At 53.3% G+C, this 20,152-nt stretch overlaps 1 protein-coding gene and 1 long non-coding RNA gene across 5 annotated transcripts in view; one reads left to right on the top strand and one right to left on the bottom strand.

Moving 5' to 3' along the window:
* Positions 1-7,451, top strand: LOC135181660 (uncharacterized). The gene is made up of 2 exons (XR_010304955.1): positions 1-114; positions 7,069-7,451. It is a non-coding gene; the product is annotated as an uncharacterized LOC135181660 (long non-coding RNA).
* Positions 6,211-20,152, bottom strand: part of NUDT4 (nudix hydrolase 4) — a 23,790-nt gene continuing 9,848 nt past the window's right edge. For 2 of the 4 annotated variants that reach the window (XM_064154913.1, XM_064154915.1), the window contains exons 2-5: positions 15,697-15,807; positions 10,574-10,618; positions 9,346-9,430; positions 6,211-6,700 (exon numbers count right to left, since the gene is read on the bottom strand). In XM_064154913.1, the coding sequence (XP_064010983.1) occupies positions 6,498-6,700; positions 9,346-9,430; positions 10,574-10,618; positions 15,697-15,807 (444 nt within the window). In that variant the 3' untranslated portion in view covers positions 6,211-6,497. Of the gene's footprint in view, positions 6,701-9,345; positions 9,434-10,573; positions 10,619-15,696; positions 15,808-20,152 lie in introns of all 4 variants that reach the window. The other 2 variants (XM_064154914.1, XM_064154916.1) reach the window with 1 other exon arrangement.

A 20,152-nucleotide genomic window follows, 5' to 3' on the forward strand; every position in this document is an offset into this window, starting at 1 on the left:
GTCCAGAGGATGCTGCCTCATGCTGTCAGATGCCCTCCTGAGATCAAGATAAACCTCAGCCACTGCTCTACCATCAGCTGCCCACCTGGTGATGTCCTCAGCAAAGGCTTGCAGGTTAGAATCATAGAATGGTTTAGGTTGGAAGGGACCTCAAAGCTCAGCCAGTTCCAACCCCCTGCCAAAGGCAGGGACACCTCCCACCAGAACAGGTTGCTAAGGGCCTCATCCAGCCTGGTCCTGAGCACCTCTAGGGAGGTTGTGGAACTTTCTCTTCTCCCTGAACCCCCTGGTGGTGTTCAGGGCCCGGATGGATGAGGCCTTGATCAACCAGTGGGAGGTGTCCCTGCCCATGGCAGGGGGATTGGCACCAGATGCTGTTTAGGTCCTTTCCAGCCCAGCCCATTCTGGGTTTTGTTGCTTCCTTGGGTTTGGTTTGTGTTGTTGTTGCTTTCCCCCTCCCTGTGTCTCAATGTGCCTGGTTTAGTACCAGAGTTTCCTCCTTGTGTGCAGGTTGGACACTTTCCAGCCCAGTCCAACTGATAGGTGGAGTCAGCTCTGGCAAACTTGCAGCATGAGTTGGCCCAAGCTGAGTCACTGCAGTCTGCTGTGCTGGGGCTAGCAGCAGGTATGGCAGCAGGGCATTCCAAGAGGGGCACCCAGCAGTGGTAGCTACCTCAGCTGGGTGGTGGATCTGTAAGCTCCCCTCAACACTCAGGACAAGGAGGAGGGGCTGAGCAAGTTGCCCAAGTCTCCATTTGTCTGCAGGGCAGACGAGGGTAAAACCTGCTCTGGTTTCAAGGGTGGTGGTGGAAGCTGGCAGCTGAACACCACCCACTGCATGACCTGTGCTAGGACAGGGGACTGCAGCCCGAGCTGACTCACCTCTGTTGCCAGGGAGGTGTCACTGTTGATCACCCTGACTACTCTAGGAGTCAGAGCCATGGAATGGCTTGGGTAGGAAGAGACCTTCAAGATCATCCAGTTCCAACGCCCCTGCCGTGGGCAGGGACACCTCCTGCCCACCCAGGTTGCTCAAGGCTTGGCCTTAAGCACCTCCAGTGAGGCAAGAGCCACTGGGAGGCAGAGAGCCCTGGTTTGTGTGTGGCACACCCTGTGGGCCTCCCCAGCCTAGGAGAGGGATGCAGGAGCTGACATGGACCAGGACTTTGCTTGCTTTTGTTTGTAGAGTAGGAATCACCTCACAGGAGGAACCAGCCCTGGCTGGAGCCCCTATTGTGGCTGTCACACAGCTGCAGGCTGGGCTCTTGCCTTCAGTTAGAGAATCATAGAAGGGTTTAGCTTGGAAGGGATCTCAAAGCTCAGCCAGGTTTGACCCCTGCCATAGGCAGGGACACCTCCCACTAGAACAGGTCACTCAAGGCCTCATCCAACCTGGTCCTGAACACCTCCCTGGGCAACCTGTGCCAGTGTCTCACCACCCTCAGCCTTCTCTCCAGGCTGCACAGCCCCAACTCTCTCAGCCTGTGCTCAGAGCAGAGCTGCTGCAGCCCTCTCAGCATCTTGGTGGCCTCCTCTGCACTGCCTCCAACACTTCCACGTCCTGCTTGTGTTGGGGACTCCAGAACTGCCCCCAGGACTGCAGGTGGGGTCCAAGGAGAGCAGAGTTGCTGTGAAGGAGTTTTGGTTTGGGCAAGCTGAGAAGTCCATGAGGGCTGCAGCCAGGCTTGCAAGGCCACCCAGACATGGAGAAGAGCTCCTGGCTGAGCTCTGGGAGGTGCTTGCTGCAGCAGTTCTGCTTCTCAGCCCAAATGCCTGCCCTGCCTTCAGAGGTGCTGCTGTGGTTCTAGCATCAGCTGCTCATTGTGATGGGCAGGTAGCACTCAGCCATTTCTGGAGGGGTGTCCATGGGCTTATGCCCCATGGACTGCTGTTAAAGGAGCTCAGAAGACACAGCAAGATGATTCCAGTGGCATTTTAATTCAGTTGCTGGGGCTGTTTGCCTGCCTTACTCAAAGGCAGGTTGTGCCAGAGGTGTACCCAGGGAAGCAGGCAGGCACTGTTTGCTGCCCACCCCTCAGAACCAGTGGTTTGGAAAGCAGAGCTGCCAGTGGGAGCTGGTGGAAGCTGAGTGTGGGCCCCCAGGCAGAGAGCAGCTGGTCAGAGAGCTGCTGCACACAGGACAAGAGCAGCAGCCACAGGACTAATCCAGCTTTTATTCTAGCACTTCTCAAATATAAAAAGTCAAAATTCTTACATCAATCTTGGAAGAAAATCCATGCAAGCAGCTCCAAATGTTTACAGCTTCAGCTGCCCTCCCACACCCCCCAGCCCCTTCCCTTCCCACCCTGCCGGTTAGAACCCAGTGTTTGCCTCGGGCTTCTGCCCAGCACCCTGCCAGGTGCTAACCCCAGGCTAAGCCAGGGCTGCAGGAGGCACCAAAAGGAGGAGTTTTCCTCTCCCTTTAACGGCCTCTCTGCCCCCCCTCAGTGTCTTTCGTGGTGTTCCAAAGCACTTCCTTCAGGCTCCACCTGATGTTCAGCTTCCAGGCTGCTTGTGTTTGCTGCCACCAGCATGGAGCAGCCAGCAAAAAGCAGAGCTGCAAAGCAGACCTGGTGAGAACTGACCACTGAGCACCTGCCCCTTCCCTTGCTTTGCTGGACAACTCAACCTGAACAGAGTAATGGCATGAGGAAGGAAAAACATCAACCCAACTCAACCCAAACGTGCTCTGTGTGGAAGAGGTTTGGCCCAGCTGAACAGAGATGCAGGTGGAAAGCAAACACAAGCCACCAAAATGCTTCCACTGAGGTTAAAACCCCAACTTGGAGCTCTCCTTTGGCCCAGCTGAACAGAGATGCAGGTGGAAAGCAAACACAAGCCAACAAGAAGCTTCCATTTCATTTGGTAGGTAAAGTAACCTCCAACCTATAGCACTCCTGAGCCTCTCTGTCACCACTTGCTGAGGACAGAAGCCACCCTGCATTTGCTCCCTGTAGCATACCTGAAGTGCTTTCAGTTTACCCTTTGAGAGGGAGGAGAAAACCAAACCAAGATGATCTCTGGAGGTCCCATCCAAACCCTCACACTCTGTGATCCTGAAAGGCTGCACAGAGACCGAAGAGGTTTTTACACAACAAATGCTGGTTAAAAAGACAAATGAAAAGTGAGAATAACAAAGGAAGACTCTGGCACTACTGAACAGCTCCCAAGTGTGTGTGGCCAGCAGGAAAACAGCCCCAGGAGCTATGGGCAATCAGCTCTCAGCTCGTTAGCAACAGCAATACTGTACAGAGTTTACATTGTCATCAAATACATCGTTCAGGAGTTACAAAAGGATCATGCAGGACAGCAGAGCTCAGGCAAGCCTGGCTTGCTTTCACTCCAAGGAGCTGGAATGGAGACAGAGGCAGTGAGAATGGGTTTGGTAAATGAGAACTCAACACTCTGGACTCACTCCTGGTTCAGCCTTCACAGGTTCTAGACCACCTTGGTTTACAAGCAAGCCTGCAGGTGTTTGCTCAATTGAAAGTGTTCCGAAAGGGAGCTCAAGGATTGACTCTTAAGGGCAGCTTTAGACCCAGAGCCACCCTGGCAGGCTCTGGGCAGGACTTCTACCAGCAGACGTTTTGCAGTGTGCCCAATTCCTCCTCCTCCTGTTTCATCTGGCAAAAAAGTGCTTTTGACAGCCCAGAGGTAAAGAAGTGAGCTGAGCAAGTGCTGCCTGCAGCAGGGGGGCTGGAATTGGGGGAGCATAAGGTCCCTTCTGAGCCAAGCCCCCCAGGGAGGTGCCAGTCTGGCTCAGGCAGCAAGCCCATGCTCACCTGCACCACTGCCATGCCAACACTTGAGCCTCCCAGCTCAGGGCTGAAGGCAGGAATGGAGCAGCTGTTGGCAACATTTCTACCTTCAGGTGCACCTGAGCAGGGAGCTCTCTTCTTTCCACCTGGGGAAGCGACCTGGGATGGGAGACAGAGGGATGGGCAGCAGCATCCTGCCCAGCACTCCAGGAGGCCTCAGCTTTTGTGGCTCATGCCTGCAGCATTCCTGCCTCTTCCAAGAGCTCAGCCTCTCTGTCTCCCTGCTTCACTGCACTTCCCTATGGCACAGGATTGGCTTTCCTGAGGAGGTTAACCTGTGGCAACATCTTTTGGTTGTTTGGTTGATTGGTTTGAATCCTCCTTCAGGAAAACAGAAGTGTAACAGCACACACACAGAAATCATAGCAGCATCTCACACAGTCTGTGTTAAAAAAGTAGAAGTTAACCATTTGTGTCTTGAGTAACAAAAGGTTTAAATTACATTTCTCTTCCATTTTACACCCACTATTTACTAGCTGGACTATGTACAAAAGGGTTAAGTCTTGTGGAAGGGGATGAGCTTCACCCAGAACTGATGGCAGGCAGGAGGGAAAAGGCCTACCTCGACCTCTGCTTTGGCTGGCTAGAGAGGAGGGGTACAGCTGGGAGTTGATCCTGGGGACTAATCAATGGGATCTGGATTGTGTTCTTGGAGGAGGAGAAACCACAGACACTGAGAGTGACCCCCACAGGAAAAACAGACCAACACTGGGGTTAGTGCTCAGCTCTGTGGCTGAAAAAGAGAGCAGAGAGACTGGAACAGGCTGAGACTGGAGAGGAGGAAGGAGTTCTTTGCAGTGAGGGTGGGGAGAGACTGACACAGGTTGGCCAGGGAGGTTGGGGAGCACAGAGAGTGAGGGTGGTGAGACACTGGCACAGGTTGTCCAGGGAGGTTGTGGAGCACAGAAGCACAGAACGTGATCAAAGATCACGTTCTGTGCTTCTGTGCTCCACAACCTCCCTGGAGGTGTTCAAGGCCAGGCTGGATGAGACCCTGAGCAACCTGGGGCTGGTGGGAGGTGTCCCTGCCTATGGTGGAGGGCTGGAAGTGGGCAAGCTTTAAGATTCCTTCCAAGCCAGCCCATTCCATGAATCTCCAAGCTATCAGCTGTACCTCCTGGCTTCCAGCTAAGCTTTTTCCTCAAGAGGCAGCTTTTGATTCCAGAATGAAATGAATTTTAAGAGATTAAATACCTATATATAATTAAGATTCAACTGACCTTAAATCAGTTAACAATGGTTAAGGATGAAGTTAAACCCAGAGCTTTCAGCACACCTTCTAAGACAAAGGAAAATCACTTCTCTGCTAGGGTAAGTTCCAGCCCAAGAGGTACCAGGAGCAGAAGACCTGAACCCATGCTTGCAACAAACACTTCTGCCACCTCCTGCAGCTGCTCCTTGGGCAAGTCCTGCTTCCCTCTGACCAGTGCTAAACCACAGCAGCCTGCAGGAACACTCCACCCAGGATGCTTCTCACTGCAGAGGAGGTGGTTTGGGAACTAAACACTGACCAAAAGGGGAAAAAAAAACTCAACAGAGTGGGGGGGTGAAGTCTCCAATGCTCTTCAGGCAGCTGTGCTGAAGCAAAAGGGTAGTGGAAAGTTTTGGCAGCTTCAAGATGAAGTTGTTCCTGCTCCAGTAATAAAGAGGAGGCTGAGGGAGACCTCATTGCTCTCCACAACTCCCTGAAAGGAGGCTGCAGCCAGGTGAGGGTTGGGCTCTGCTCCCTAGGCTCAGGGGATAGGAGAGAGGAAATGGCCTGGAATTGTGCCAGGAGAGGCTTAGGTTAGGGGTGAGGAAAAAAATGTTTGCTGCAGGAGTGGTCAGGGATTGGCACAGGCTGCCCAGGTTGGTGCTGGAGTGCCCATCCCTGGAGGCATTGCAGACAGGTGTGGCCATGGTGGGGTTGGATGATCTTAGAGGGCTTCTCCAACCCCCCCAAGCCCATGAATCTGGGACATGAAGAGAGCAGAGGACAAGGCAAGCTTTTGGAGAAGGGAGGCCAGCAGTGCTCAGCGTGGGGAGCCTTTGCCCTGCTGGGCTGAAGGTGCTTTAGTGCAGCCACACTTCTGCACCTCTGCCTCCAACAACAGCCACAACAGCCCCAGCCACTGCAGCTGTGGACCCTAAGGCAAGAGGCAAGCTAAGAGCAGCTGCTGAGATCCAGCCAAGCTCACTGAAAGGCCTTTCAGGTAGCACTTGAAGCAGGTGGAACTGGATGATCTCTGAATTCCCTCCCAACCTCAACCATCCTATGGATCTCTGCTGGGGAGAAGTTCTAGGACTGCTGATGTGCTCCAAAAATCACATCCAGTCTCTTCTAGGCAAGGACTGCAGTGGAGGTAGTGCCTACTCCTGCCAAGCCCTAAAGAAGCTGAGCAGCACTGAGATGTAGGTTTCATTTTAGCAGATGTGGAAATTTAGAGACTCAAATTTCCCTTTATTAAAAAAAAAAAAAAAGGCCTATTAAGGCATCTCAACAGAACAAAACAAATCCAGCTCTGGCTTTGGTTTGCTGCAAGACTATTTTACATGGGAGGGGGGGGAAGGAACAAACAAAGCCCATGGACACTGTGCCACACTGACAGCTCTCAGCTGGAAGGGACAGTGGAGGTGCCTGGGTGTGAGCACTGCTGTCTCCCCTCCTGATGGCAGCCAGCCAGAGGCAAGTCCCAAGGTTTATCTCACAGTGGAGGGCAGCCCAGAAGTCTGTGCAGAAGTGACATACAAGGAGTTAGTGTCTGGCAGAGGAGGAACCACGGAGTTGCCGTTGGTGGGGGAGCAGCTCAGTTTCAGTTTTTCCAGGTACTCTGCGTGAACAGGCTTGTGGCACTGCAGGACCTTGATTGCATCTTCCACCTTGAACCATTCTCTTTTCCTTCCTGGAGGAGGACAACCCACAGAGAAAAAACAGAGTTAGCAGCAGCAGGCCCTGGTAGCTGCTCATTCCCTTCACCTCCTGCTTTTCCCTTCAGGAGTTCTAAAGACAGGGTGAAAAGACCTGGAAAGGCCTGAAGGTGTCCCCTGCCTGTGGCAGGAGGCTGGAACTGGATGATCTCTGAGGTCCTCTCCGACTCAGACCATCACAGCACTGCGTGCTAGGCTGGGCTGGATGAGCTTGGAGCTCTCTTGCAACCTGCTGGACTCTATGACTCTCTACCCCACAGCTCAGCACTGAGCAGGCACAGCCCAGTGCTGCCCTCAGCTTCAAGAAGGGAAAGGAAATCCTAAGGTTATTGTTTTTCCCTAGGAGGAGAAGCAGTGGGAAGAGAGCCTCAAAGCTTGAGCTGTGCTGGAGAACCACTTCTACTACAGCTGTTATGCCCAAGAAGTGCCTGCAGGTGAGCCACACTCACTGCCAAGCTCTGCAGGGACACAGGCAGGAGACACAAGCAGAAAAGGTGTAGAAGGTAGGAAATGATTCCAGAGTTTGCTATCAAAATAGGTTAAGAGAAGAACCCCTAAACAGTTAAATAAGTGATGAAATAAAAACCACACAACATAAAAAAGAATTAACCTCAGGAAAAAATGAACCCCAAACTAAAGAATGAAAATAAACTCAAATCAATGGGAAAAACCCTAAGGAAAAAACCCAAACCAGCCAAATACACTGAAAAAATGAAAATGAACCTCCAAGAAATGAAAACAAACAGAAAAAAGGGAAAAAAAAACCCAAACCCAAAACCCCCAAATAAATGAAAAAGAAAAGGGGAAAAAATAAATGAAAATGAACCTAAAGTAAATGAAAATAAAGAAAAAAGGTTAAAATCTATTTACAAAACCCCAAAATATCCAAATGAAAAAGGAAAAAACAAATTACTCAAAAAAGCCCCAAAAATAAACCAAAAAAAGGATTAAAAACAAATTCAAAACCCAAATTAATGAAAGAAAAGGGAAAAAAATTAAGAAAAATGAACTCCAAATAAATGAAAATAAACAGAAAAGGGGAAAAAACCACAAATTAAAAAACATAAAAACCCAAATAAATGAAAAAGGGAAAAAAATGAAAATGAACCTCAGGTAAATGAAAACAAATAAAAAAAATCCAAGTAAGTGGAGGGGGAAAAGGAAAAAAAATCAAAATCAACCCCAAATAAACAAAAAAAGAGAAAAAAACCTAAATTAAACTCCAAAAAGCACAAATAAATGAAGCAGAAAAGGGGAAAAAATAAATGAAAGTGAACCTCAAAAGTAAATGGAAATAAAGAAAAAACCCAAAGAAATAAATGGGGGAAAAAAGGAAAAATGAATAAAAATGAACCCAGAGTAAATGAAAATAAAGTCCCAAATGAATGAGGGAAAAAAGGAAAAACAAATGAAAACGAACCTCAAGTAAATAAAAATGAACAAAAAGCCCAAAGAAATGGGGAAAAAAGGAAGAGGGAAGGAAAATGAACTCCAAATAAAACCCAAAGAAAGAAATGGGGGAAAAAGAGGGAGAGTAAATGAAAGTGAAGCCCAAAGAAAGAAAACTCCAAAGAAATGGGGAAAAAAAGGGTAAATGAAAATGAACTCCAAATAAACAAAACCCAAACAAATAAATGGGGAAAAAAAATCAAAATGAGCCCCAAATAAACAAATAAAACCCAAAGAAATAAAAGGGGAAAAGAAAAGAGAAAAGTAAATGAAAATGAACCCCAAATAAACAAAACCCAAAACAAATAAATGGGGAAAAAAGAAGGAAAATTAAATGAAAATGAACCTCAAATAAACAGATAAAACCCAAAGAAATAAATGGGGGAAAAATAGTAAGGGTAAAGGAAAATGAAGCCCAAAGAAAGAAAATCCCAAATAAATGGGGAAAGAATAGGAAGAATAAATGAAAATGAAGCCCAAAAGAAAGAAAATGCAAAGAAATAAATGGGGAAAAAGAGGAAGAGTAAATGAAAACGAAGCCCAAAGAAATAAGTGGGGAAAAAGAGGAAGAGTAAATGAAAATGAAGCCCAAAGAAAGAAAATCCAAATAAATAAATGGGGGAAAAAAAAGGAAGCTTAAATGAAAATGAAGCCCAAAGAAAGGAAACCCCAAATAAATGGGGGAAAAAAATAGGAATAAATGAAAATGAAGCCCAAAGAAACAAAACCCAAAGAAATAAATGGGGGGGGAAAAAGGGAAACTAAATGAAAATGATCCCCAAAGAACGAAAAGCCCAAATAAAACTAACCAATTAACTAAAAAAATCATTACCTTCCTTAAATGAGAAGCCCAATGAAAACCTAACAAAAGCCCCACCCACCCAAATGAGGAGCACTCCAACGAAAATGGAGCAACTCAACAACCCCAACCCAGTGTGAACCCTCACAGTTAAAGGAGAAAATTAAACGGGGACAGAATTAGATGGCAAAAAACCCAGACCCAAGTAAGTAACTGACACCAAAGCACCAACCCCCGCTGATTCAACAGGAGACATCAAGAGCTGAGCTGGAACGGAAGCAATCCGAGCCAAAGCCAAGGATGCAAACGAGCTGCAGAACGCCCCAGAGGCAAAGCCATCCCCGCGGGGGCTGCAGCCCAGCAGGGGCTCACCGATGTTGACGGAGTCCTCCCAGTCCTCCAGGATCTCGGTCACGGTCAGGACATAGACGTAGGTCCTGTGCTTGCGGTCTTGGTTCTGCTTGGGTAGGAGAAGGAGCTTTGAATTGCCACCCAAAGCCACCCTGCACGGGCAGGCTGGAGGAGGAGCTCCCACGGGAGGAGCTCTGCCAGCCGGACCTGGCGTGGTTGTCACCAGCTCAAGAGTCCAGCTGTGATGGACAAGAGTCCACCTTCAGCCCACAGCCTGTGCCAGTGTCTCACCACCCTCACTCTGTGCTCCACAGCCTCCCTGGGCAGCCTGTGCCAGTGTCTCACCACCCTCACTGCAAAGAATCTCTTCCTGTCACCAACTCAAGAGTTGAGCTGTGATGGGAACACCACAGAGCTGCTGTTTGGCTCAGCCAGAGCCTGCCCAGGCATGGCTGCAGCAAAGACTGGGGACCAAAGGATGCTCCTGGGCAGCCACTGAAAGTCAGCAGTGCTGCAGTGCTCAGCTTCTCCCTGTGTCACAGAATGGTTTAGGTTGGAAGGGACCTGAAAGCTCAGCCAGTTCCAACCCCCTGCCACAAGCAGGAACACCTCCCACCAGCATAGGATGCTCAAGGACTCATCTGACCTGGTACTGAACACCTCCAGGGAGGTTGTGGAGCACACAGGCACCCAATGTGATCTCCGATGTGATCTCCAATCACATTGGGTGCTTCTGTGCTCCACAACCTCCCTGCAGGTGTTCAAGGCCAGGCTGGATGAGGCCTTGAGCAACCTGGGCTGGTGGGAGGTGTCCCTGCCTGTGGCACTGGGAATTGGATGACCTTTGAGGTCCCTTCTAACCGAACCCATTCTGTGATTCCAGGCAAGCTGACAGATGACTCCAGTAAAGCCCAACCAAAGAGAGTCCAAAGAGTGTCCCCAGAAAGCCATGAGGGATACTTCAGAAACCCTCTGAGCTATCAGTGCTGGCTTCACTTCTCCCCCCCCCACACCTCTGGATGTGCTAATCTCATCTTTCCAGGAAAATCCCAAGCCCTTTGACATCCTCCTGTCCAAACCCTCACACATGATGGATGCAAACCAGAGGGAATCACCTCTCTGGAGTGGCATTTCCAGCAGCACAGCCAAGCCACAGGCAGCTAACAAGGACTGGAGTTTGGTGTGGATCAGCTCCCACAAGAACAGAACTGGGAAGGGTATTTTCCAAGTGAAAAAAGAAAGAGCTCACCTCAAAGATGCCAAGCAGCCTGCCCAGCTTGCCCTTGACTCCAGCCTACAAAGCAAAGAGGAGAGAGTTAGCATCTGCTCCTGGCTCTTACCCCACAGCCAGACCCAGCCTGCTCCTGCAGCAGGGTTAGCTACCCAGGGCTGCAGGCAGAGCTTTAAGGCAGCCTTGGTCTGGCTGCCCAGAGAGGCTGTGGAGCCTTCTCTTAAAGGCAAGGTTTTGGTCAAGGCTTTGAGACAAGGTTTGGCTGCCCAGAAAGGTTTTGGAGGTGTTGAGGGGGAACTGAAGGAGCTTGGGGGTGATCTGGGGGTATTTTGGGGAGCTCTTAGGCAGGATTTGGGTGCTTTGGTCAGGCTCTAACACTGAGGTGCTTTTAGAGCCTCTCCCACAGCCTGGGCAGTAAGGCTTAGCAATTGTCTGCTGCCCCCCAGCAGAGCACTGCTGTCCACTGGCTGCTGCCTCGCTGGGCTGCGGCAGGCAGGGGAAGGAGCTGGAGTAAGTGACCCCTGGGGGTCCCTGCCAAGCCCCTCCATGCTCCCCCCGGCCCGGAGGGGCTGCGGTGCTGGCAGCCTGCAGCAGCCTTGCCCTGTGTCTCCTGCAGATGGAGCAAGAGCTGTGCTGCAGCTGCCAGCCTGGCAGGGCAGAGGCTTGCCTGGCACCTGGACGAGTTCAGAGTTATTTTTAACCGGGGGCTCTGTTGCATGGACCTTTCATGGGCACAGTGCAAGCCTCTCCCTGCTCTGTCTTGCTCTTGCAGACCCAAGGGTTTTAGGAGCTCGACCTGCTGCCACCACTTCTCAGCTGAAAAGCCTCTGATCTGATCGTTCAACTACCCACTCCAGGCCTGCAGCACCCAGACACTGCTTAGAGGTTATCTGCTGACTGGAGCAGATTCCTCTCTCTCCTCCGAGGGGCCTTAGCCAATACCATTGCCATGTGCACACCTGCAGCACATGGACCTTCAGGGTCAGCCCCTTCCCTCTCAGGATCTCCATCCACACAGGTCTGGGGGCCAGGGGGTGGGTTCTGGTACCCATTTCACACACACACTACAGCTACAAACCAACCAAGATGCTCAACTCTTGGTGTGATGGAGGAAGAGGAGGGAGTGGGAAGGTGCTCCTGCTATTTAAGGGGATGGACATCTGGAATGTTATATCGTTCTGGACTCCTCAACTCAAGAAGGGCCTCAGGGAACTGCCTGAGAGAGTCCAGGACAGAGCCCCAAAGCTGCTGCAGGCAGTGAACATCTCCTGTGAGCACAAGCTGAAGGAGCTAGGAGCAGAGGAGCCTGAGGCTGCCCTCGTTGCTGTGCTAAAGATGTGCAGGGCTGGAGCCAGGCTCTGCTCAGGAATGCCCAAGGACAGCACAAGGGGCACTGGGTGCCAGCTGGAGCAGAGCAGGTGCCAGGGGAACAGCAGGGGAAACTTTGTCACTGTGAGGGTGCTGGAGCCTGGAGCAGGCTGCCCAGAGAGGCTGTGGAGTCTCCTCTAGAGCCATTCCAACCCCCCTGGCTGTGTTCCTGTGTGCCCTGCCCTGGGTGCTGCTGCTCTGGCAGGGGGGGTGGACAGGATGAGCTTCCAAGGTCCCTCCCATGCTGTGACTCTGTGACTCCATCAGCTTTTGCCAGCCTCACCACTTGTGCCATTTCTCTCTGACCACACCTGTGCAAACAACTCACTTCCATCTCTCAAAGGCTACCCAATTAAAAGGCCAACATCCCCATTAACTACCAGAGCAGCTCCTCATTTAGGAGAGGTTCAAGACCTTCCTGGGACTGCTTCATGCTGCAGTTGCTTGTGTTCTACAACCAGGTTTGTAAGAGCTCCCTGCACCTCAGGAACAGGCCAGGTTACCTTACTCAGGGATATGCACCAGAGTGGCTCAGGCTGGCAGGGGGCTTAGAGCTCAGCCCCTCCAACCTCCTGCCATGCCCTGGGACACCTCTCAGCTACACTCAGCTGCTCAAGGCCTCACCCAGCCTGGCCTGCAACACCCCCAGCAAGGAGGCAGCCACAGCCTCCCTGGGCAGCCTGGGCCAGGCTCTCACCTCCCTCACACTCAACAGCTTCTGCCTCAGCTCCACTCTCAGCCTGCTCTGCCTCAGCTCCAAACCATTGCCCCTTGGCCTGCCTCACACCCCCTCAGCACAGCTCCCTCTGCAGCCTTCCTGCAGGATGCCTTCAGCTCTTGGCAGCAGCTCTGAGGTGCCCTGGAGCCTTCTCCTCTGCAGGCTGCACCCCCCCAGCTCCCTCAGCCTGTGCTCACAGCAGAGCTGCTCCAGCCTTTGGGGCATCTCTGTGGCCTCCCCTGGCCTCACTCAGCAGCTCTGTGTCCTTGGGGACACCAGAACTGGAGGCAGTGCTCTGGGTAGTGTCTCCTAAGACATCTGTGAGCTGCCTGTTTGTAGTGCTGCAGCACAGGACCTGGACCACTGCTGGGGACACCATGTGTGAGGCACCAGCACTAACAATGCCACTGTCACCCTCAGCAGCAATAGCTCCATTTTAATGACTGAGTGGAACCTGAGGCCTAGTTTGTGGCTGAGCCAATCCTGCAGAGCCCCAGCTGCAGCCAGTGCCAGTCAACCTGCTCTGCCATGGATTCATTCACCAAACCAGCAGCTCACTTCCCTGACACTGGCCTTAGGGTAAAAATAGTAAGGACATCCATCTCTGGAAAGGTCAGCAGCACTCTGCAGGGCTCCAGGCACAGCCCTCACCCCCACACTGCCTTTCCCTTCAAAATGCCACACCCAGTCTCCTGGCAGCACAGCTGTACCTGAGCAATGCTTTAGTTTCAGGTAGCAGCTTTTAGAATCAAAGAATCAGTCAGGGCTGGAAGGGACCACAAGCACCATCCAGTTCCAACCCATGCCCAGGGACACCCTACCCTAGAGCAGGCTGCACACAGCCTCAGCCAGCCTGGCCTCAAACACCTCCAGGGAATGCTCCTCAGCTACACAAACTATCAAAGCCTTCCAAGTCTGAGCCTGCAGAATGACTTTCAACAAATGATTTCTTTTGCTTCTTAAACCCCTCAGAGTTTGGTGGAAAGAATAACACAAAAGCAAATCTTTCTACACCTGGCAGCAGAGCTGAGAGCTGAGCAGGGCTGGCAGCCTGGGTCTCAGTCCAGCAATCCATGAAAACCAACCCCACAGCACACAATAATGACAGCAAAGAAATGAAAGGGTGATTAAAAGCAACAAACATTAACAGGCCAATAGAACAGGAATCATCCACTGGGAAGAGGGGACTGGAATTTGCCCTAGCTTCTGAGCAAAATGCCCCTGCAAGCACCACTCAGCAGCTGTGTTTGAGGAGCTCTCCACCTTCAGAAACAGCTCCTCCTGTGGCCCAGCAGCAGCGAAGCTGCTGGCATTTGGAGTCACCCACAGGATGGCCACGAAGCCTCTCACTGCAGTGTGGCTGGCAGCAGATGTTCCAAGGAGCTCCAGCACAGCTTAACAGCAGCACACTGAGAGACACCCAAAGCATGTGCCTAAGCCACACAGAGTGCTACAGTGGCTCAGGTTCTGAGCAGGGAGCTCAGAGCTCAGCCCCTCCAGCCTCCTGCCATGCCCAGGGACCCCTCTCAGCTACACTCAGCTGCTCAAGGCCTCACCCAGCCTGGCCTGCAACACCCCCAGCAAGGAGGCAGCCACAGCCTCCCTGGGCAGCCTGGGCCAGGCTCTCACCACCCTCACACTCAACAGCTTCTGCCTCAGCTCCACTCTCAGCCTGCTCTGCCTCAGCTCCAAACCATTGCCCCTTGGCCTGCCTCACACCCCCTCAGCACAGCTCCCTCTGCAGCCTTCCTGCAGGATGCCTTCAGCTCTTGGCAGCAGCTCTGAGGTGCCCTGCAGCCCGAGGACAAGAACAAAAGAGCTCTGGCAGGGCTGCTCCACATCACAGCAGCAGGTACTCCTACTCTGCACTTCCAGTTTTGACCTCTCCCCCCTATTGCTGGTGTGAAAGCACATCCAGAGGAGAAGAGATCACTCAGAGGTGTCTCTGTTTGCTGTTGGCATGAAGTGCCCAGGCAGTGGGCAGTCTACTTGGACTTTCCCACTGACAGAGATGTCTGCACCAAGTTTATGATATAAGATACAACATCAGTAATGTTCTGTGCCCATTTCTTACCTATCTCCACTTAACCTTCTCCAACACTCATAGCACCACTGCAGAACTTTGCAAGCAGAGCTCCAGCAAAGCCAAGACTTGGAAGTGTTCCTCAGACCCATGTGTAATAGAGACCCAGGTCACAACTCCTACTGCTACACCAGCCTGGTGAGCAGAACTGCAAGCCAAGAGGGGAGAAGGCTTCCAGGAGAGCTTAGAGTGGCCTTGCAGGAGCTGAAAGGGGGTACAGGAGAGCTGGGGAGGGACTACTGACAAGGTCTGGTAATGAGAGGAGAGGGAGAAATGGGTTTGAACTGGCAGAGGGGAGATTGGAACTGGATGTGAGGAAGAAGTTGTTTGCAGTGAGGGTGGTGAGACACTGGCACAGGTGGAGGGTGGTGAGACACTGTCACAGGTTGCCCAGGGAGGTTGTGGAGCACAGAAGCAGCCAATGTGATCAAAGATCCCATTCTGTGCTTCTGTGCTCCACATCCTCCCTGGAGGTGTTCAGGACCAGGCTGGATGAGTCTTTGAGCAACCTGTTCTAGTGGGAGGTGTCCCTGCCTGTGGCAGGGGGTTGGAACTGGCTGATCCTTGAGGTCTCTTCTAACCTAACCCATTTGGAGCAGCTCTCAATAGTTGGTCTGGTCTGAGCTCCACAGCAGCTTTGGTGACATTACCTGCACACAGGTCACTCTCAGGACCATCCTTTCCTTACCACCAAGCACAGAGGTACAGTTCAGTCCAGCCTGACATGGGGCACAGTTTCCTCTCTAGTAGAGGTGAGATCTCAAATGAAGAGGTTTTCATGTACCCAGGGCTGTTAAGTGCTGCAGGCTACAGCATGAGGCAGTCAAAACCTTGGGACAAGAAGGCCTGCAAACCCCAGCACTGCTTCTGACATCCTGGGTGAAGAGGTTCAGAATTCCCTCTTTAATTCCCACCTGGAGACAGCAGCAGCAGCAGCAAGCAGCTGCATTTCTGGGGCTGTGTTTTGGTTACCTCTTCGTACACCTCTCTGACAGCTGCTCCTCCTGGCTCCTCTTCTGGCTCCATGCCTCCCCCTGGGACAATCCACTGGTCTGGGTACCGGCTACTGCTCACCAACAGCACCTGGAAACGATTGCAGACTGTTAAACAGAGCTCCCCAGGCAGGGAGCTGCCTGCTGCCTCAGCAACCAGCCCCCTCAGCTAGCCAGAAAGCAAACCTGGGGGGCAGCCAGCAGCGGGGAGGGGTGACAGGAAGGGAACTGTCCCCACCCAGCGTTTGATGCACAACAAAAACCTGCTAACGACTCCTCCGGTGTGCAGCAAAGAGGGGACTGTGCCCCTTGGCTCTGCTCAGCCCTCACCTCCAATCCTGCCTCCAGGGCTGCTGGCCCCAGCAGCAGGAGGACACAGAGCTGTGGAGAGAGCCCAGGGGAGGCCACAAAGGTGCTGGCAGGGCTGGAGCAGCTCTGCTGTGAGCACAGGCTGAGGGAGCTGGGGGGGTGCAGCCTGCAGAGGAGAAGGCTCCAGGGCACCTCAGAGCTGCTGCCAGGAGCTGAAGGCATCCTGCAGGAAGGCTGCAGAGGGAGCTGTGCTGAGGGGGTGTGAGGCAGGCCAAGGGGCAATGGTTTGGAGCTGAGGCAGAAGCTGTTGAGTGTGAGGGTGGTGAGAGCCTGGCCCAGGCTGCCCAGGGAGGCTGTGGCTGCCTCCTTGCTGGGGGTGTTGCAGGCCAGGCTGGGTGAGACCTTGAGCAGCTGAGTGTAGCTGAGAGGTGTCCCTGGGCATGGCAGGAGGACATGATATCTGAGGTCCCTTCCAGCCTAGGCCATGCTAGGACACAGATAAGCCTGAGCACTGAGGCACTTCCATCACACACAAGCTAAAAGGAGGCTTGCAGAAAGGTATCTTTTGGCCAGGCAAAAAAGGGACCTCTGAAAATAGTTCTGATCTCCAGTCCCAGCCAAGCAGCTTCACAGTTACTGGAGTGTGATGTTAGCACAGCAGGCTTGCAAGAGTGCAGAGCTAAGGCTTTGAGGAGAGTACTTCAGTGGCCACTGGCCAAGTTGGTTTCTTCTGTAAGAGCAAAAACTGCAGCACATTGAATTTGAAACTGCTTCTAAATTTAGCAGTTCGTTGGGTTCCCTCCCCAAGATACTTCAGTTCCACTTCACAGCAGTGACTGCAACCCTCCCTGACAGCCAGAGCTGAGGCTTCAGCCACTGCTCCAGCAGAGCAGCAGACCTCAAATCTGGGATGACTTGAGAGAGTGACTGGCACTGGAATGGGCTGCCCAGGGAGGTGCTGGAGCCAAGCCTGGCTGGGGCACTTAGTGCCATGGCCTGGCTGACTGGCCAGGGCTGGGTGAGCTTGGAGCTCTCTCCCAACCTGGCTGGTTCCATGAGAATGTGCAGCAGAATCACAGAATGGTGGAGGTTGGAAGGGACCTCTGGAGATCACTGAGCCCAACCCTCTGCCAAGGCAGATTTACCTTGAGAAGGTCACACAGGAACACGTCCAGGTGGGTTTGGGATGTCCCCAGAGAGGAAGACTCCAGCACCTCTCTGGGCAGCCTGCTCCAGCACTCTTAAAGCAAAGAAGTTCCTCCTCGTGTGTTGATGGCACTCTTGACATCCCAGTTTGTGCCCACTGCCCCTTGTGCTGTCACTGGGCACCACTGGGCATAGCCTGAGCCCATCCTCCTGACACCCACCCTAGTGAGCAGCGCTCAAGAGGTTTCCCTTTCAGGCTCTTTTGTCCAGGCTAAACAGCTCCAAGTTGCAGCGAGCTGCTCCAGGGTCCCCCCCCCAAAGCAGCGAGCTGCTCCAGGGTCCCCCCCCAAAGCAGCGAGCTGCTCCAGGGTCCCCCTCCAAAGCAGCGAGCTGCTCCAGGGTCCCCCTCCAAAGCAGTGAGATGCTCCAGGGTCCCCCTCCAAAGCAGCGAGCTGCTCCAGGGCCCCCCCCCAAAGCAGTGAGCTGCTCCAGGGCACCCCCCCAAAGCAGCGAGATGCTCCAGGGCCCCCCCCCAAAGCAGCGAGCTGCTCCAGGGTCCCCCCCCAAAGCAGCGAGCTGCTCCAGGGTCCCCCCCCAAAGCAGCGAGCTGCTCCAGGGCCCCCCCCCCAAAGCAGCGAGATGCTCCAGGGTCCCCCCCCAAAGCAGCGAGCTGCTCCAGGGTCCCCCCCCAAAGCAGCGAGCTGCTCCAGCCCCCAGGCCCAGCTCAGTGAAGCCTACTCAAGCAGCTGTGTAGGAACAAGCTTCACGTTCCAGGCAGTGCTTACACCAACCCCACCCTGAAGTCACAGGACAGCTGTGAGGAGCCGAGGGAGGGAGTCACTGCCCCAGCCTGTGCAGGCAACTGAAGCCCAGCAAGAGGTAGCTGAGTGGAAAAGGGGCAGCACGAACTGGTGCCAGCTGGCTGCAGTGACAATCCGACCCTCACCACCTACCCTTCTGCTCCCAGCGTCCCTCTGCAGCCCAAGTCGGTAGGGTCAGACACAAACACATCTCAACTTAGTCACTACAACCAAGGGCTGCAGCTCCTAAGGATGCTTTGCTATCAGCAAAGCCCCCAGAGAGAACACAACTCTGCTATGCCGCAGCATGGGAGGGGCTGGAAGGGACCAGTCCAACCCCTCTGCTAAAGCAGGATCACATCCAGGTGGGTCTGGAAAGTCTCCACAGCCTCTCTGGGCAGCCTGCTCCAGGCTCCAGCACCCTCACACCAAACAACTTTCTCCTCAGGCTGAGGTGCAGCCTCCTGGGTTCCAGCCTGTACCTGTTGTGCCTTGTCCTGTCCCTGGGCACCACCACACAGAGCCTGGCACCTTCACCCTGGCACCCACCCCTCAGGTATTCCTGGCCACTGCTCAGGTCCCCTCTCAGCCTTCTCCTCTGCAGGCTCAGCAGCCCCAGGGCTCTCAGCCTTTCTTCCCAGCAGAGCTGTTCCAGTCCCTTCAGCATCCTCGCAGCCTCCACTGGCCTCTCCCCAGTAGGTCTCTGTCTCTTGCACTGAGGAGCCCAGAACTGGGCACAGTATCCCAGGTGTGGTCTCAGCAGGGCAGAGTAGAGGAGGAGGAGAAACTCCCTAGACCTGCTTGCCACACTTTGGCTTATGCCCCCCAGCCTATTCCAGGCCCCACCATGCCAGCAGCTGCAGAGAGCTCCAGGCCTGGGGTGCTGCCAGCCACACACATCAGAGGCTCTGCTGCTGAGAGCAGCACTCAGAGCAGTGCTGTGGCAGCGAGCAGCAAAGCTGAACAAAGAGATGCTCACAGCCCAGTAAATCATCCCCAGTTGGTGGAATGGTTTCCATCAGCAGGCAGTGCTTAGTTAAGGCTAACCATAAAACTCTTCCTTACTACTAGGGGATAAATCAGGTTGCTGCTTCTGGCAGTGCAGCACAAGCCCAGGAACTCTGGAAGCATTCTATGAGTAGTTGATGCTTTTATGGAGAGCAGCTGAGTCCCTCTAACCTGATCAGTGGTTTGCTGGGCTGGGCTTGTGTCCCTCTGAGCTTGAGATTAGCCTTCTAGAAGAGAGCAGGAGCACGGACACTAACCCCCATGAAGGCACAGCAGCTCTGGTGGAGAGGACTTACAGCTACACACAGAATGAACTCTCCAGTGCTACAGCCTGGGAAGGTCACTCTGGCACCTCTCCCAACCTCCACCAACCCTAGGACAACAGCATCTGCCAAGCATCTTTCCCTATGTGCTTTACTGCAGAATGCATCTGGTTGGAGGAGCCCCCAAAGGTCATCCAGTCCAGCCCTCAGCCCAGCACTACACCGTGTCCCTGAGCACCAGGTCCACATGGTGCCTGAACAGCCCCTCAGGGCGTGGGGACTCCATCACCACCTTTGTGGCCCCCTCTGGGCCTACTCCAGCAGCTTTGTGTCCTCCTCCTGCTGGGGACAGCAGCACTGGAGGCAGGACTGGAGGTGAGGTCAGAGCAGAGCCAAGGGGCACAGTCCTCTCTCTTGCCCTGCTGCCCACACTGCTCTGGGTCATAACTTCACTAGGCTCAGAAGAACACAACCAAAGCACTTGTGCCAAAATCACTTCTTACTTGCAGTGAGGGTGGGGAGACACTGGAAAAGGCTCCCCAGGGAGGTCATGGATGCTCCCTCTCTGGAGGTGTTCAAGGTCAGGTGGGATGAGGCATTGAGCCACCTGGGCTGGTGAGAGGTGTCCCTGCCTATGGCAGGGGGCTGGAACTAGACAAGCTTTGAGGTCCCTTCTAACCCAGACCATTCCATGGCTCCATTTCCAGGGAGGGTGGTGGGACACTGGCCTCCAGCACCCTCACACCAGAGCCCTCCTGGGTTCCACTTAGTGACCACTGCCCCTTGTCCTACACTGGGCACCACCACACAGAGCCTGGGCCCTGCTTCTTGCCCCCACCCCTCAGGTATTTGTAACCACTGCTCAGGTCCCCTCTCAGCCTTCTCCTCTCCAGGCTCAGCAGCCCCAGGG

This window comes from Pogoniulus pusillus, chromosome 15 (genome assembly GCF_015220805.1).
Source record: "Pogoniulus pusillus isolate bPogPus1 chromosome 15, bPogPus1.pri, whole genome shotgun sequence".
Lineage (NCBI taxonomy): Eukaryota > Metazoa > Chordata > Aves > Piciformes > Lybiidae > Pogoniulus > Pogoniulus pusillus.